The sequence below is a fragment of the Triturus cristatus genome, chromosome 5_2 (assembly GCF_964204655.1).
Source record: "Triturus cristatus chromosome 5_2, aTriCri1.1, whole genome shotgun sequence".
Lineage (NCBI taxonomy): Eukaryota > Metazoa > Chordata > Amphibia > Caudata > Salamandridae > Triturus > Triturus cristatus.
The window spans coordinates 1,001,412,939-1,001,429,413 of record NC_140588.1 but is presented as its reverse complement, the minus strand read 5'-3'; the positions used below and the strand labels follow the sequence as shown (position 1 = coordinate 1,001,429,413).

At 44.2% G+C, this 16,475-nt stretch overlaps 1 protein-coding gene across 2 annotated transcripts in view; it reads left to right on the top strand.

Moving 5' to 3' along the window:
• The window catches only part of LOC146829570 (vascular endothelial growth factor receptor kdr-like), a 579,398-nt gene that overhangs the window by 515,964 nt on the left and 46,959 nt on the right, over nt 1–16,475 (top strand). For both annotated transcript variants that reach the window (XM_085608274.1, XM_085608273.1), the window contains exon 29: nt 2,317–2,417. In XM_085608274.1, coding sequence (XP_085464400.1) covers nt 2,317–2,417 — 101 coding nt within the window. The remainder of the gene's footprint in view (nt 1–2,316; nt 2,418–16,475) is intronic.

Below are 16,475 nucleotides of genomic sequence, written 5' to 3'. Positions count from 1 at the left end.
ACCGAACTGTTAGAATATAGGCAGTCGAATTATGTAATTTATATCACATTTTTATGATAGCTATTATTGACAATGTTGGACTTGGCCCTTTTTGCAGGGTCATCCCTAAACTTTTTTGCCTTTCTCCTTGTCTTTTTTTCTGACATGGTGTTGGTGGTTTTAGGCCTCTGGGCACTTTAGCACTGCTGTCCAGTGTAAAGTGCGTGTACTCTCTATGTTAATGATGGTAAAATTGGTCTACACCTGTTTGGCTTAGTTAATTTACCTGTCAGTCCCTTGTAAAGTGGTATCTCATATACCCAGGGCTGGTAAATTAAATGCTACTGGTGGGCTTGCAGCGCTAATTGCGCCACCCACCAAAGTAGCCTTTCAAACCTATCCCAGGCCTCTGCCATTGCAATGCCTGTGCGCGCAGTGTTACTGCCGCTGTGACGTGGCACCGAAAGTGTGCGCCATGTCCGTGACCCCCTTTTACTACATGTCAGTCACCCCTAAGGTAGGCCCTAGCTAGCCCTATGGGCAGGGTGCATTGTAGGTAAAAGATAGGACATGTGACCAAGTGAGGCTGTCCCACCCTCGAGGGGGCATTGGAAAGTCTCCTGTGGGTGCATAGAGAGCATCCAGGATCCCGGGAACTGTCCCCCTCTGAGTGCAGCTGTGGTCTGTGGTCGCGGGCAGCTGCATGACTTGAGATATCTGGGCCATTTTGATTTGGAGGCATTGCAGGGCAAGTCCAAGGAAGAGGCCCCCGGGACCACGTGAGACGGCCGGATACCCCCCTATGTGCCCAGGTGGGACAGGATGCAATGAGGTGATAGTTGCACCCTATCAGGGTGGTGGTAGTGCGCTGTTGGTATGATGGACTACCTAATACTTGTTCTTAGTGAGTGCACTACTGCCGATTATCTGTATGCATATTGTGCTTATGCTGATGGGATATAATGCCTAAGGTCATGTTATAATGTCATAGGATGATGTCTAATGTTATGTTCATGAGGGTCATGCATACTGTGTTCTATGCCTAATGTGCAGTGTGGTTAAGGGCGTAATGTGAGTTATGCGTAATGTTATGCCTAATGTGATGTCTACCGCGTAATGTGATTTATGCACCATGATCATTGCCTAATGTGTTTGGGCTGGATGTGTTTATGCTAATGAGGTTTGGGCCTAATGTGATTTATTGCCTAATGTCATGCTATGATATCTTAGGATGGTGTCTAATGTGACTGTGATAATGCTTAGGTCATTATGGTACCAGTAGTTACTTGTTGTGGTTTATATTTATTACCTACTTTCTGATGATTCTGACCATGGCCCAATTGGCCTGGTCCTGTATATAATCCTCTGTGAATATTGCCCGTGCCAGTTGGCACAATGTAAATGTGTGATATGTTTCTAATGTATTTATGAGAATACAAGGCTATTTTTTATATAACCTTGTGTGGAGTTCCTTTTGTAGTGTGCCTAGTGTGTTGCTGCTGTGTGTGTGTGTTGCGCAAACGCTTTACACATTGCCTCTGAGATAAGCCTGACTGCTCGTGGCAAGCTACCAAGGGGGTGAGCAGGGGTTATCCTCAGTGTGTAACTCCCTTGCCCTGACTAGAGTGGTGGTTTCTGCCTGTCTTTGGTGCAAGCCTTAGCCAACCAGAAATCCCCTTTCTAACAGACAACATAAAATATTTTCACTTAATTTCAGCGACAAATTTTCTCTCTTTTGTTTACACCCACGACCCGAATAAAGTTAAGATTTTGGGGGAATTCACATAGGATTTCTAGAATAGTGCTGTCCTGCATGCTCACTCACCACCCCTGTGAGCACCTTTGCTTGAGCAGAATATTGCATGAAAAAGATCTAATAATACTTTAGTAAATTGCTTTGTGGGTATACATTCAAATTTTGTGAGCAAGAAATTATGTGCACCTAAACCCACTTGCACCATATCCAGAAGGTGCATAGCAGGTGCATTTTAATTTTTGATTGATTTTCTAATTTTTTTCATTTAACCGGTGTTTTATTTAGAAATGCTTGGATTTAAACAAAACATATTTGTTATTAAAATACTCTGGATTTCATGATTTTGAAGGGTTTTTCTTCAAATAAAAGATACAAATCCATACTTCCTTATCTTTTTAGAATGGGGTTTTACATTCTTTTTCCAGCCCGCCTGGCTACTATTAATTACAAATGGTAAATTTAAGAAGCACTTAGAATGTCCCATGACCATAGCATTAAGGACTCTACTCTTGATTTGGAAGGACTAGGCATTAAAAATGGTATGTGTCACTGATGGTTTTCTCACTTCTTTCTTGTCACAGGAAAGTGAGTCCGACAGCGGCATGGGCCTGTCTTCTGAAGAGATGAAGAGCCTGAAACGCATGGAGACCCGCTCCTGGCCCTTTGGGATCATGGCTCTTGCGTGAGTATTCTGAAGGCACATCAGTCGACATTGCCAGGAGAATGATTAGAATTGGTAATGAGATTGGGGGGGACTTACCAATGGAAGGGAGACAACTAAGTCTCATCTAACTAGTTAAGTTTTTAGATAAACACATCATGCCTAGTGATTGCACAGACTGAGTGGTTGAAAGTTTCAGCCTCGTAGAAATTGAATAAACTGTGAATAGTTTGAGGGAGAACGCAGAAGTGCAGGTTGGTCTATCTTCTTGTCCGTTAGTATGAGTGTGCTAGGGAACTGTCCTTGCTCTCTCTTTGATATCATTAGAGGCCCAACACCATACAGAGCTTCTTTTGACTCTGTAGCAACAGTGAACCATCTACCTAACCTCTAAGACACAGGAATTTGTATGCAGACCAGCTTTAAGCACCAGTCCGTACTGACGTTACACGCAAAGAACTGATGGTCAGGCATTCTGTAGCACAGTAAATGGACGCACCCCCCCCCCCCCCCCCCACCACCACCACCACTGGAACACCACTATGACATCCTGTGCTGCTTCTTGTGATTTTCCTTGGGTTCTGGAAGTTATTAATGATATTTTGTAATATATTTCCTGTGATTGCTTCCGCTGTCCAGTGGTGTCACTGGCATCAAAGATCATGCTGCATCACTTGCTATGATATCACTGGACACCTAAAAGCGTGTGATGTCACTTCCACTACTGCCATGTTTTTGTTCGATGAAAGCCGGATGGAGTCAGATTCTCTTTAAAGATGCGGTACTTTCCTCAACCCCCCCCTCCTTCGATGACTGTCTTTAACTTCACATACACATCTGCCCCTCCCCGCAAGCTGGTCACCTGACTTTACGCCCTCACGCTGGCGGCATCCCCGATTTCCACTGACCGCACCTGCGCTGCTTGGAGTGAGGACTTAGGCGCCAATCTCTTTCAGGAGGTCTGGCTGTATTGTTGCAAGCAGACTAAACGTCCGTCCCCTAACTACTGCCTGCACCTCCTACATTTTAAATACCTGCATAGACTGTACCGCTCCCCTACCCAGCTGCACAAAATGGGCCTCACTCCCAGCGATAGATGTATCCGATGCTCCGCTTCCGCAGCCGACTTCTCTCATCTTGCCTGGCTGTGCCCAAAGGTCTCTGCATATTGGCGCGATGTGTGCACCACCATCACTGAGATCACGTCCACACCTGTCCGGCCAGACCAACTGATCTGCCTCTTAGGCTTTGTGAAATATTGTCCAGATGCCTCCCGCCGGCTAACTGCTATGCTGCTTGTTCTTGCACGGCGTAGGGTCACCATGCATTGGGGACGGAGACCCGCACTCACATCCAGCGCGTGGCTTGAGGATGCTCCGCGTTGTCAGTCACTTCTGTCCGAATTCTGGGATTTGACGTTGGCCACCTGCCGCTCGATTGACATTTGGGGTCTCCTTGTTTCCTACCTCCTGCGCCAGAGCGCTTTGCCCTCCGTGGCCTCTCCCGGGCCCCCCGCCAGCTTTTCGCCCGCGGCGGCTACCAGGGATGGCTCGTAGAATGGGGCTATCCCATCCATGCACTCTGCTGGTTCCCTGCGGCCCCTCTCGCCGGCACTTGGCCTCCCTTGGGTGCCCCTCTATGCCCTTCTTGCTTAATCCCATGTCACTTCCCTCCGAGAACTGTAATGGGCCGCTTATGTACAATTGTTCCTCTGATGCATGTGACAGATGTGGTTCTCCTCTTTGAATGCGGATTCCCCGCCTATATATATTGTAACTTGATGTGCAAGCCTTTCAATAAAGGTTTTTGAAAACATTTTTTTTTAGAAGATGCGGCACTTGTCTTTTAAAACCTCCAAGTAAATCAATGCACAGCCCTTCCAGCCATCCTGGAAGGAAATTCCCTGTCTGGTATAGAAACAGCATTACAAGTTCACCTTCGCAAACCGGTACACTCCACCCTAATGCAGTATGCCTACCATTGCTAGCTCTGGCATGTTTTCATTGGATTCCCACTGCCAGTGTACATACTATGATCAAATGTTTAACAACATCATGCCTGCTAGTGTGGAGGTGTGGGGGCGGGGGCGGGGGCCTGGGAAAGAACGCACTGCAACAATTAAAAAAAACAAAAAAACAGCTGACACCTTGTCCCATCAATGACATCTTAGATGTTCTATCTGATTTAAAGTTATGTCTGAAAATTGGGCAGCAATATCAATTTTGAAAACGATTGGAACTGGCAAAAGCAAGACATTTTTAGCAATTTACATATTTTTACGTTTCTTAAAATATGAGACTATATTCTTTCTACCACACTTCAACAGCACTCGGTCTTGACCAGCAACCACAATAGCATTATCTGCACTGGAAGAGGAAATATAAGCATTTTAGGATGATTTACGTATTGCGTCTGTATATTTAAGCATTTTGGACTGTGAGGCACATCTGTGTGGCCTTCGCTCAATGTTAATATTAACCTGGGCATGGGCACTGACCCAAAGTGAGCAGAGACTCCTAGAGACCCTGGGCCAGATGTACAACCCTTTCAATTAGCGCCCCGCAATTTGCGACTGTACAAATATACAACAGTGTTAATACACTGTTTTGCGATTCACAATGGGGTTGCAAATTGCGAGGCTCCTTAATATTAATGAGCAACTCTCAGGGTTGGTGGCCTGCTGGGCTCAGCAGACCACTATGTCTGGGACTGCTTTTTAATAAAGCAGCTTTTTTTTTTTTTTTTTTTGAATGAAGGCCTTTTTCCTTAACGGAAAACAGGCTGCATTTTTTTTTTTTTAAATGAAACGTTTTCGTTTTTAAGTGCAGGCAGTGGTCCCTGAGACCACTGCCTGCCCTTAAAAACTATTTTTAGAGACAGTCACAAAGTGGAAGGGGTCCCTGGGGACCCCTTCCAAATTGCAACTGGATTACCACGCTGTTGAAGAGGGTGGAAATTTGCGAGTGTTTTGCGACCGCAATTGCGCTCACAAAATATTCACACATAGCATCGAGGATTCAATTAGGAAGGGAACACCCCTTCCTAATTTCTACTATCAATTCCTAAATAGCGAGTTGCAAATAAATTGCAACTCGCTATTTAGCAAAATCACGTCGTACATCTGTCATCCTGTCTTTTCATTGCGACATTGCCATGGGTGAAACTGTGTGAGTGTTGAATGTGCTACTTGCATCATATTCTAGCCTCATCCTTACCAGATGACCTATAGTGCTGCTGCTAGTGAGATTTAATGCCAAAACCCAGAAAGGCAATGCTGAAATATGTCAGTAGCTGATGTTTGAAAGCTGGATTAAGCTGGAGACTGAGGCCTCAGCAATTAAATTTTGGATATGGTGGTAAAATATAATTGGGCAGATTTACAAGCCCCTTGCGACACTTTTGCGCCGCCGTTGCATCACTTTTATGACGCAGCGGCGGCGTAAACAATGAGATCAATTTACAACGTGACACATCTAGGGAGATGCGTCAAGTTGGAAAGCCTTGAGTCACACTATACCTGCGTTAGGTATAATGTATTCAGGGTGGGTGTTCCCACGCAGGAAAGTCTTGTAAAAGGACTCAGTGAAATCTACAGGCTTTCACTGCGCCACTTCTAGGATGCCACTGCGACAAAATCTTTTCACCCGCTTGAAGCAGTGCGATAAGGATAGGCCTCAACATGCATTGCTGGAGTTGCATCATGCTTGCGACACGCCTCCAGCAATGCATGTTATGTTATGTTATGATATACAGTTTTATAGAGCGCGGCTAATACCCGAAGGTGTCCTGGCGCTATTGCGAAGGAGTCCGTCCTAAGTCTGAGACCGGGGTAGAAATTTAAGGTGCAAAAAGACTGGTCTTGAGTGCCTTCCTGAATTCCAGATGGTTAGATAAGTGTCTAAGGCATGGAGGCAGTGAGTTCCAAGCCTTGGTTGCTTTTGCTAGGAAGCTTCGCCCTCCCCAGTTAGCTTTTTTTACCCTGGGGACTGAAACTAGTTTGGCCTCTGAGGACCGCAGGTTTCTTCCAGGTGAGTACCATTGAAAGTGCCTTATCAAGTGATGGGGTCAACTTTTATATAAAGCTCTGTGCGTAATGCACATAGCTTTAAACAGTACTCGTTTATTTACCGGCAGCCAATGCAATTTTTTAATCTCCGCCGAGATAGAGGCATATTTAGGAGTACCAGATATCAGTCTTGCCGCTGCGTTTTGCAGTAGCTGTAGTTTTCTCTGTAGTCCTCCTGGATGTTAAAATAAAGACTGTTACAGTAGTCTAGTTTTGATAAAGCCAGGGCAGAGATAACCATCCTTTGAGACTCTTTGGGGAGAAGAGGCAGTATCCTTTTACAGGATCACAGGATAAATGATGTTGAGGAGACTACTGCGTTGACTTGGTCCTTAAACAGGAGTTTGTTGTCAATGATGATACCCAAGTTCTTAACTTTTCTACAGGGTGTTGGAAGTGGGCCCAATGAATCTGGCCATCAAGTTGGGGTCCACAAGTTTGGATCGTTTCCAAACAGGACCACCTCGGTTTTATTGGAGTTCAGCTTGAGGCAGTTCTGGGTCATCCAGCTGCCTACTGCCAACATACACTCCTTAAAATATACTGCTATGTTTGAAAATCCTCCAGGGAGAATGGAAACCACAATCTGAGTGTCGTCTGCGTAGGAAGTAAGGTCGAACCCAAAGGATTCGACCAGGGGTGCCAGATGTTTTACATAAACATTAAAGAGTGTGGGACTGATGGAAGATCCTTGTGGGACCCCACATGGTAAGGAGAAAGCCGTGGCCGTAAAGTCTCCCAGCGTGACTGCTTGTATTCTGTCTGCTAGGAAGGACTTAATCAGCCTCCAAGCTTTCCCTTTGACTCCAATGTCATGTAACCGGTCCATCAATAAACCATTATGGACCGTGCCAAAGGCTGCAGACAGATCCAACATAATCATCGCAGCTTTTCCTCCTTGATCTAAAATAGTTCTAATTTCCTCAGTTGATTTAAGCAGCGCAGATTCAGTGCTATGTCCCGCTCTGAAACCATACTGTGTGGGATCCAATAGCTGGCCATCTTCCAAGAATCTACTGAGTTGTGTGTTCATTATTTTTTCAATTATCTTAGTAAGAAGTGGGAGCCTGGATATTGGTCTAAAGTTATTTGGTTCCATGGGATCCAACTGTGGTTTTTTTAATAGCGGAAGGATGGATGCTGAATTCCTAATTAGGGGGAAATATCCATTTGCAAATATAGTATTAATGATGGATGTAAGGATTTCTGAGACTGGTTCTGAGGCTAGCTTAAGTACTGATAAGGGGCAGGGGTCCATGGGGGAACCAGATTTAGTTGTCTCCAAGAGTTTATGAACCTCAGTGATGGAGATGGGTGTAAAATTATGAAGCACCACATTATTGTTATCAAAACAGTGTGCATCTACCGGCCCTGGTATAGATGTATCGTTTAAGGAGTGGGTAAAAGTAGAGAAAATAGTTGCAACTTTCTCAAAGAAAAAATTGCCTATTTTGTCACAGAGTTCTTGGCTAGCTTCTATCGGGGGAGAAATAGGGTCAGCAAGAATTTTAACCGTTTTAAATAGTTCTTTAGATGAGTTTCCTGCCTTATTAATTTTAGAGGAATAAAACTCTTAATTAGTTTTGAGAAGCAGTTGCTTGTAATGGTTCAGGCAAATTTGATAAAGGTTTTTGTCCTGTATATCGTATTTGCTTCGCCATGTTCTTTCTAATTGTTTACAGCAACGTTTATGTTCTCTTAGCACTTGCGTGTACCATGGTGATGACGGTCGAACTCTAAAATTGTGACAAATTTTCTTAGGGGCCAATTCCTTGCATGCTGAGTCCAACCACCTGGAATAGTTAAGGACAGCAGCGTCCAAGTCTACGGGAATGGTGGGAAAGGTGTTTACAAGACGATTAGTTAAATCGTCTGCCTTCACTTTTTTCCAAGGACGATACTCCGTGTGATTAGCCGTAGTTTTGATTGCACCATGCATTGGGGGTGATACTATAAATTTTACTGCTTTGTGTTCTGACCAGGTCTCCGAAAGCGTTTCACTAAAAGTAACGTGTGCATTGTTTGAAAAAATGCCATCCAAGGTGTGACCAGCCTTGTGTGTTGGCCCCTTAACTAATTGTTTTAAATCGATCATCTTTAAGAGATCAATGAGTTTATTCATATCTGGGTCTTCCTCGGCTTCTAGATGAAAATTAAAATCTCCTAGGATCAAATATGAACTTGATCCTAATTCGTTTTCCACCCAAATGCTAGCCTGAGATATGAACCCGGCTTTGGGGCCGGGAGGCCTATATAGAAGAGTACCTTTGAACGAGTATTGATGAGAAAGGTGAAAGCAAAAATCTAAAGCCTCACACTCTGAGTTAGTGGAACTATTGAATGTGGCTTTTATGGAGTCTTGATAGATTATTGCTAGTCCACCACCCTTCTTGTTTAATCTATTATGTGTGTGGCAGATATACCCAGGGGGTGTGGCTTTCACAATATCCGGCCCAGAGGCCTCGTCTGTCCATGACTCCGTTATGAAAGCGATCTTAATTGCTTCATTTTCAATAAGGTGGGCACATTCAGTACTGTGTTTTACCAGTGATCTGGCGTTTAATAAAAGACATTTAGCAACGTTTCTTTTTGCTGTCCTGGTTTTGGTCTTTGTATTGTTAGCCAGCTTGGAGCAGTATAACTGAATCGTAGTTCCACAATTAGGGCATGTAATATTATCTGAAATGGGTTTTATGTCCGGAAAGATGCATCTACACCGGGGGTTATTCTCCCCGATGTTAAGACCATGCAGTGACTCATTTGAATATATCTGGCGTCTCGTTGATTCCAGAGAGCAACGGACAGGGGGACTGGCGCGGACCGTGGGCCGTGCGCGGACGGGTGCAGACGGGCTTGCATTAGGCGCGCCTACGGCGCGCCAGCGGCGCACCCGCTGCGCGCCCGCGCTGGCATCGGTTTTAAGTAGCTGGTGCAAAGAATGCCTAGAACGCCAACCAAAATTCCTTCAAGATGGCGGCCTTGCTCTAGCGTGAACTAAACCCAGCACAAGGTAGGTGGGAAGCGATGTGTAAAATAGCAATAGGCAAAGTGCAAATTAGCAATCACAATGAAATGTCCCCGCACTCCTTATTAAAATTTTAAGAACTTTTTTTAAAAACAACCATATACCTTACGATCGAACGCACGTTATCGTTCACCCGGCTCAAGCCTGCATGACTTTTGGGCCAACAGATGCGTCAGAATTTTTGATGCATCTGTCAATCCTTGCGCCATAGTGCAACCGTATTGTAAATACGGCGTACCCATGGTGGTGCAAGGGTATCGCAGGCTGGCGCAGGGAAACTGACGCATCTCTACAGATGCTTCAGTTTCTTGTAAATCTGCCCTTAACAGTCTGGAATCAGGGCTGGTGCTTTTGAAGTTGAGGTAGGGATCCGCCTAGTGGTGGCATCAAATTACTGCCCAAGGCACAAACATTTTTCCTTTTTGCAGTGAATCTAGGTGCGAAAATTAAACTTTGTCTGTAGCATTGAAAATCTTAGCACCGTTTCTGTAGATAGATTTCATTTGGTTTCAAATCTGTGCTCACACATTAAAATTGTGATTAAGGCATATTTCTGTCCTGTGGGTGTGCAGAGATTTGGAGTGGATGAAGTACAATATAATAAAAGGATTCTGACCATACATCCATCTCTATGGTCAGGAAGTCCTATGTCGGAGTGACAGCTTCTTGCAGCCAAGGACTGTGAAAAAAGTCGACAGCCATTGTGCCACTAAGATGGCTCAGTGATTTAAACACTGGGGACATCTGCTTTGACCTGCAGGTCATATCCCGGCAAGCCTAACCAGGACATAAATGGTAAACCAGTGTGTCCATGGCAAAAATGTTCTTGCAAACCCACAGCGGGCAGTGCCAAATGCCAGGGCTTTCCAATACTAAGTCTGTCTAGTTTTAATTGCACTCATGCCTCTTGCCTACGTCACTGTTTTCATATCAATCTCTCGTTCCTTCTGTCTCCCTTTTCTGCTTCCCTCACTCTGGATGAAAGCCTGATGATGAAAAATAAGCCAAGGTCCTCAAAAATGTCAAAGATGAGTGCCAGTGGGTTGTATGGTACAACCATGTATGCCTAAACTAGGCATACCTAAATAGCGCGGTCTGAATCATGACCACATCTTTACCACGCATGCCTTTACCACACTGGCATAATTGTTAAAAAGATATACATGATAAAGTGCACACCCCAGCCCTCCGCCTCGCGCCCGAACACTCGATACCCCAGCCCTGAAATCAACCCCACCCCAGCCCTTAAAACTACTCCGACTCCCCATTCTGAGCCCTAAAACCCGGCATCTGCCCAAAAATTACCCTGACCCCAGCACCACCGCCCAGAGTCCAAAAACTGACCCAAGCCCTAAAAACTGCCCTTCCACCCACCCTGAGCCCTAAAACCCGGCCCCAGCTCTTAAAACTACCCAGACCATCAGCCCTGAGCCCCAAAATCCTGCACCCTGCCTAAAAACTACCCTGACCCCAGCCCTACCACCCTAAGCCCTAAAACGGACTCCCCCACCTGAAAACTGACCCTTCAGCCCACCCTGAGTCCTAAAACTCGAGCTCAGCCCTAAAAACTAATAAGCCATAAAACCGGCCCCAGCCGTAAAAACCTCCTTTCCAATAATACCCTGGCCTCTAGCAAAGTTGCTTAGAAGGGGCCTTGTTTAGAGGTTCGCGGACGGGATACTGCCTGATATTGGATCTCACTTATTCCAAATGTCCTAGACTATAAAGCACTTGTAATAAGGTGAATGGGATATTTATCATGTTTTACGTGGAGTATCCCTTTGGTTAAATTCGAAATAAAGCACTTAATTCCCTAACAGTTTACACCTTGACTCGAACAAGGGGACCTTCTGGATCCTCAGCAGCTGGTCTCCAGGACGGGTAGAGGAACTGAAACGTCTTCAACTCTCTCAGTTTGGGCAATCTCAGGGTGGTGGAAAAAACATATTTACCTCCTTTTTCACAGCATATGCAACCTCTTACGTTGACCCCTTCCTGGTGTAAACATTTGTAGTTAGTGTGTGGGATCCTACAGAGTTGTTTGTTCTACTGAATATTGAGGCTAAGAATATCAATGTGATACAAGAATATCATGGAGAAAATATCAAAGACCAAAATTTCGAAAGGTGGGTGCATATGGAGGGAGTATAGATTCACTATTCCTAACTTGGTATCTATGTATCTTGAAGCTATATGTATCGTCAAGGTACATATATGTGGAGTTAGGTATAGAAAATCTATAGTTACTATTTTGTCCTCAATATTTTTATACCTCAATATTCTAGCTTCAATATTCAGGGGGCATACCCACAGACTTCCACCATGTCTGCCATGCTCTTCAAGACATATGTTAGATCTCATGCACATCTCGTTTGTTCATTCAGTTATAAAGCAAAATTCTATGGCTACGGCCCTCAGCTCATTCTCCAGCTGGACGATTAGGATTCTTCTTCTGTATCTTCTTGGCCCAACTGCTTGCTTGGACTTCAAAAATGGATGAGTTTGAACGTCCTGAAAAACAACCCCAACAAAACAGAGATTATGATCTTTGCATTGGTAATCATTCTGATAAGTGACCAGACTCTCTCGGGACAGCAGCGTTGCATACTTGACCACAAAAGTCACTATTAATCCCTCACTGTATACTTGAGAAAGATCTATTTTTGAAGTTCAGATCACCTCCATACCATCTGCCTGCTGTTTTGCCCTCAAGTAGCCAAGTCTTTACCTATCTTTCCCAGTTTTTCAATCCCAGTTGGTCTTGTCCCGGTTGTATTATTACCTGTTAGTCTACCAGAAACTGTTCCAAATAAGCTGCAGAGAATTCATAACTTTGCAGTTCACAAAGCTTTCTATCTGAAAAGACCATGTTTCTCTCGGTTCAGAAACAGCTTCAGTGGAGCAGAAATAGCTATTTTGGCTGCCGGTGCCCCAATGGGTCAAGTAAAAAGCTTTATGCAAAATGCACCAAATATCCTACAGGCACCGAAAAATCTTGTGTTCACAACCGTTTCTCAACCTTCTGCAATTTTGGGGTACTGCGCTCTGATGCTGAAATACCCTCATGGGGGATGCTTCCTGTCCTACATGAGCACCTCAAGACCTGGAAGCACCTGCCTATTATCTTACATTTGATTAAGCACCGCTTGGTTTCAAGAAACTTTGAAAAATATATTCCAATGAAGGACTAGGATCCTCTTCTTGGTCCAGTGACTGGCCTGATGTTCCCCAGTGCCAAGATGCCCGTCATGGGGTGGGCCTCTGCACTTAGTAAGAGAAACAATTCAATTATTGCATTGGGTAATATTAACAATTGCTATTTACTGTGCTTAGAACCCACAAAGTGCCAATATGATACAGTGCGTTAAAAGCTATTTACTATTATTACCCCAAAACACAGCGAGGAACACATAGAAAAGTAGACCCCCTTTCAAATGTCCACCTCCCTTTGAAATCTAACATTTATTATTTATAGAAATGGTCTGAACTCCTTCTCCTAAACCCTTACAAACTTGGCAAATTAAAACTATATTGTATCACAAAAAAACGACCAATTTGGGGGTGCTGGGCGAAAAAGACTACGAAGAGAGAATGCATGAAAGTAGCCTGGGCATTGTTCTCCTGGGAGAGCTTTCAAGGACCGAGGTGACACACGTGGCACTTTATGAACAGCAAAGGGCAGGCGTACTGCCACGACAAGTGGTGCTCCCCCACGTTTCATGGGATGCAATGGTCAATAACGACAGGTCTATTGGATGAGCTCATGCAAGCATTTTCAAGCAGCACTTGTAATAGGGGAGAAGTTCATGAACCTGATGGAGCGGGGATCCTTGAATCTCAATCTCTTAATATAATCGTCGGAAAGGATCCTCCACTGGTCTATGGACCTTTGATTGTTGACTTGTAGTGTAAGAAATGGGCTAGCATCAGCAATACGTGGTAATCAGGGTGAAACAAATATGAGTCCACAGAAAGAAAAGAAAGGATGATGTCAAAACCATAAAGGTTTTATTAGCAATTTAGTCAAAGTTGCAGTGTAATCAATCATCAGTAAGTTAGTCAATGTATAGAATAAGCATTTATATTCAAATGATCATGTTATCTAAATGTGTGTATTATGAGGAAAAAGATGCAAAGAATAACTACATATAGTACACAGAATATAAGGTAGATGGGTTCCATAAAGGAAATTCCCTATTCTAAATAAGGCATCAAAAGTGTCTGGGGGATTTCTAAGAGGAAGGAGTCAGCATCAGATGAACCAGGTCTAAGGTTGAGGGGATGGACAAGAGTGCTCAGGCATAAAGCTCAACACCCGAGTAGGGGAAAATCAACAGAGTTAAGAATAGGTCTTCTCTTAACAAAGTCAAGACAGGGTCTGCTAAACTATTCTATTCAACGCACAGTTAATACGTGAAAGAAAGTTCTGGAAGCCTCTCATCTGTTCACACCAAATGGTGCAATCGGAAGCGGTCATTCCCTAGGAGAAGAGAGACGCCCTAGTTTCCCATTGTTGGACAAAGAAGCACACATTTGCGTGACCTTAGATGTATCATCAGTCTGGTCTGCCTGGTACAGAAGGATCTCTGCCACCACCTCAGCCTCCATATCCACAGCCAAATTCCAATGAGTTTCTATCGATCCGTTCAGTAAAATATCAATAGGCCTATTCTAGCTAACAAAAAGCTTGGCAAATCTCCTGCAGCGGGGAAAAGAACGTGGAACTTGCGAGGCAGTTTCTAAACGTGAAATTTGTGTTACTCGGGCCTGGTTACAAGTTAGGCCAACTTTAATTCAACATGGCTTCCGAACAAGTGCGGCTAGCCTGAGTAAATGCATGGATTACATGTCGCTAAAATATGCATGTGGTTCTACTTAAATGTGAATATATTGGTTACAATTCAGCTAAATATATGAATGGCTCTCACCAAGGTAAAAAGAGCCACCTACTATATTTGGTTAATACAATGCACACAAATGAATATGTTAGATACACATTAAGTATGCATTGCACATTTATGTGTGAAGCACTACTTTACGCTGTTCCAAACCCAGCTACATATTTAAGTAAATATATAAACACAATATGTAAAGTGTATTGTGTATTGTAATGTATGTCATGTTTCATCTAGTAACAGCATTTCCACATGTTTTCCTCATGCAAAGGTGCCGCCTTTTAGTTGTGCAGCGGGCACGGATTTCCCACACATTGAAGTGGCAAGTCAGAATGTTTGGAGCAGTATTACTGTTTAACTCTATCTAGAAAATGTGTGTTACATGCACAGAAATCTGCTTGCAATGCGCTAGGACATGTTTTTCCATTCATCGACCTCCAAATCAACCCTGCAAGTAAACCGGTAAAAACAAGTGGAACATCTTATGATGAATGAAATTCACACACAATCAAAAACAAACGCAGCGCATACAAACTGTGACATAGTAATGTCAAGATTTTAATACAACACCCAAAACTTCTAGGAGTCACAAATTAGAGAAAGAGTAAATTATGAGGAGGGAAGATAGGTGTTTGGGTTACAGTGTACACATTATGTTGTGTTCCTTGTGCACGGGGCTGTAGTACACACTGAACTCGGTGCGAGTCTCCCAACTTGCTCTCTCCTTGGCCATAAAATACAAACAATCTTGTCTCAGTCGGAACCACAATCGATGCAAATGTATTTAAAAATATTCCCCTTATCGTGCTTTTTCCATGTGTTTTTGTTGTTTCGTTCCTAATTTTTGTTGGCACCACTTTCTTTTCGGAGAGCAAGGTAGTTTTTGCTTCATTTTGTTTCCATTGGCTGCCTTTTTTGTCCCAGTAGTTCTTGGAAATTTTTCTTCTCTCCCTCTCGCCCGGTTTGTTGTTCACGACCGACCCTGGTTATGCAATGTTTTATCAAAGCACCTTTCAGGATGACCGCGTCACCAGGGCGTCCTCGCTGATTTGAGAACCTTCCCATTTTGCAATTGATTAGGAGGAACCATATTCCTCCTAGACTTCAGCAAAATGCCCTATAAAGGGTGTAAAATACTGTATTTGAGGGGGAATACACCGCACATACGCTTAGTCCTATAGCACTCCCAGGGGAGGTTACAGTCGAGGATTTCCTCACTTTGGGGCCGATTACGATATGGCCAGGAAAGACTCTGGCCTTCTGTCGGAGCTTTTAGAGCCTCATCGTAATGGGCCGGTCGGTTTACTTTCCTAAGACCTCATTATGTTGAAGTTGGTCAGAAAGTAAACTGGCCAGTCATTCCAACTGGTTTCCTACTGGCTCAGAGAGCCCGTCCGCCATTCGGAATCCGGCCTGTAATCTCAAGGGCGGGCCTTTCTGCCCTTGAAATTCCAATGCACGGTTTCCGACATGGAAACTATGTTGGAAAGCGTCTTTGGGGGCCCACAACCGGGCCCCTTTTGGTGCACCGCCTCCGAGTTGATTCCTGCACCTTGTGGCAGGCACTTTGAGGTGCTTGCCACGGGGTGCAGGGATGAACTGCACCTTTCTTTCCTCAATGGGAGCTTGTGTTACAGTCGGTTCGCAGCCGGGACACGAGCTCCCATTGAGGGAAGGGACCATGTGACCGAACTGTGTTCGGTTGCATTGAAATCAGTCGGTTGGGACCACTGACCAGGAATGTGTGTTGGGTGGAAGTGCCCAACATCATAATAAGCCCCTAGATGTGCTCAACTAGTGAGTGATAGCCTCAGAATTAGGTTTCAGTCAGAAACAAGCATTGGCAAAGCCAATATGCCTCCATTTTTTGTTTTACCAATGCAGATCTATTGGCTTTGTGAAGGCATTTGGCTGGCATTGTGTCAACAGCAAAAAGAAAATAATGCTTGTTTGCTGATACTGACAGCACTGGCAAAAATGAGTGGATGAGCAGATGTCATCACCTATGTGCATCTATGCCTCATCACACTATAGCTGTCCAGTGTGATAACATATATGTGAGTATGCAACACCATGCATGCGTGTGCATAAAC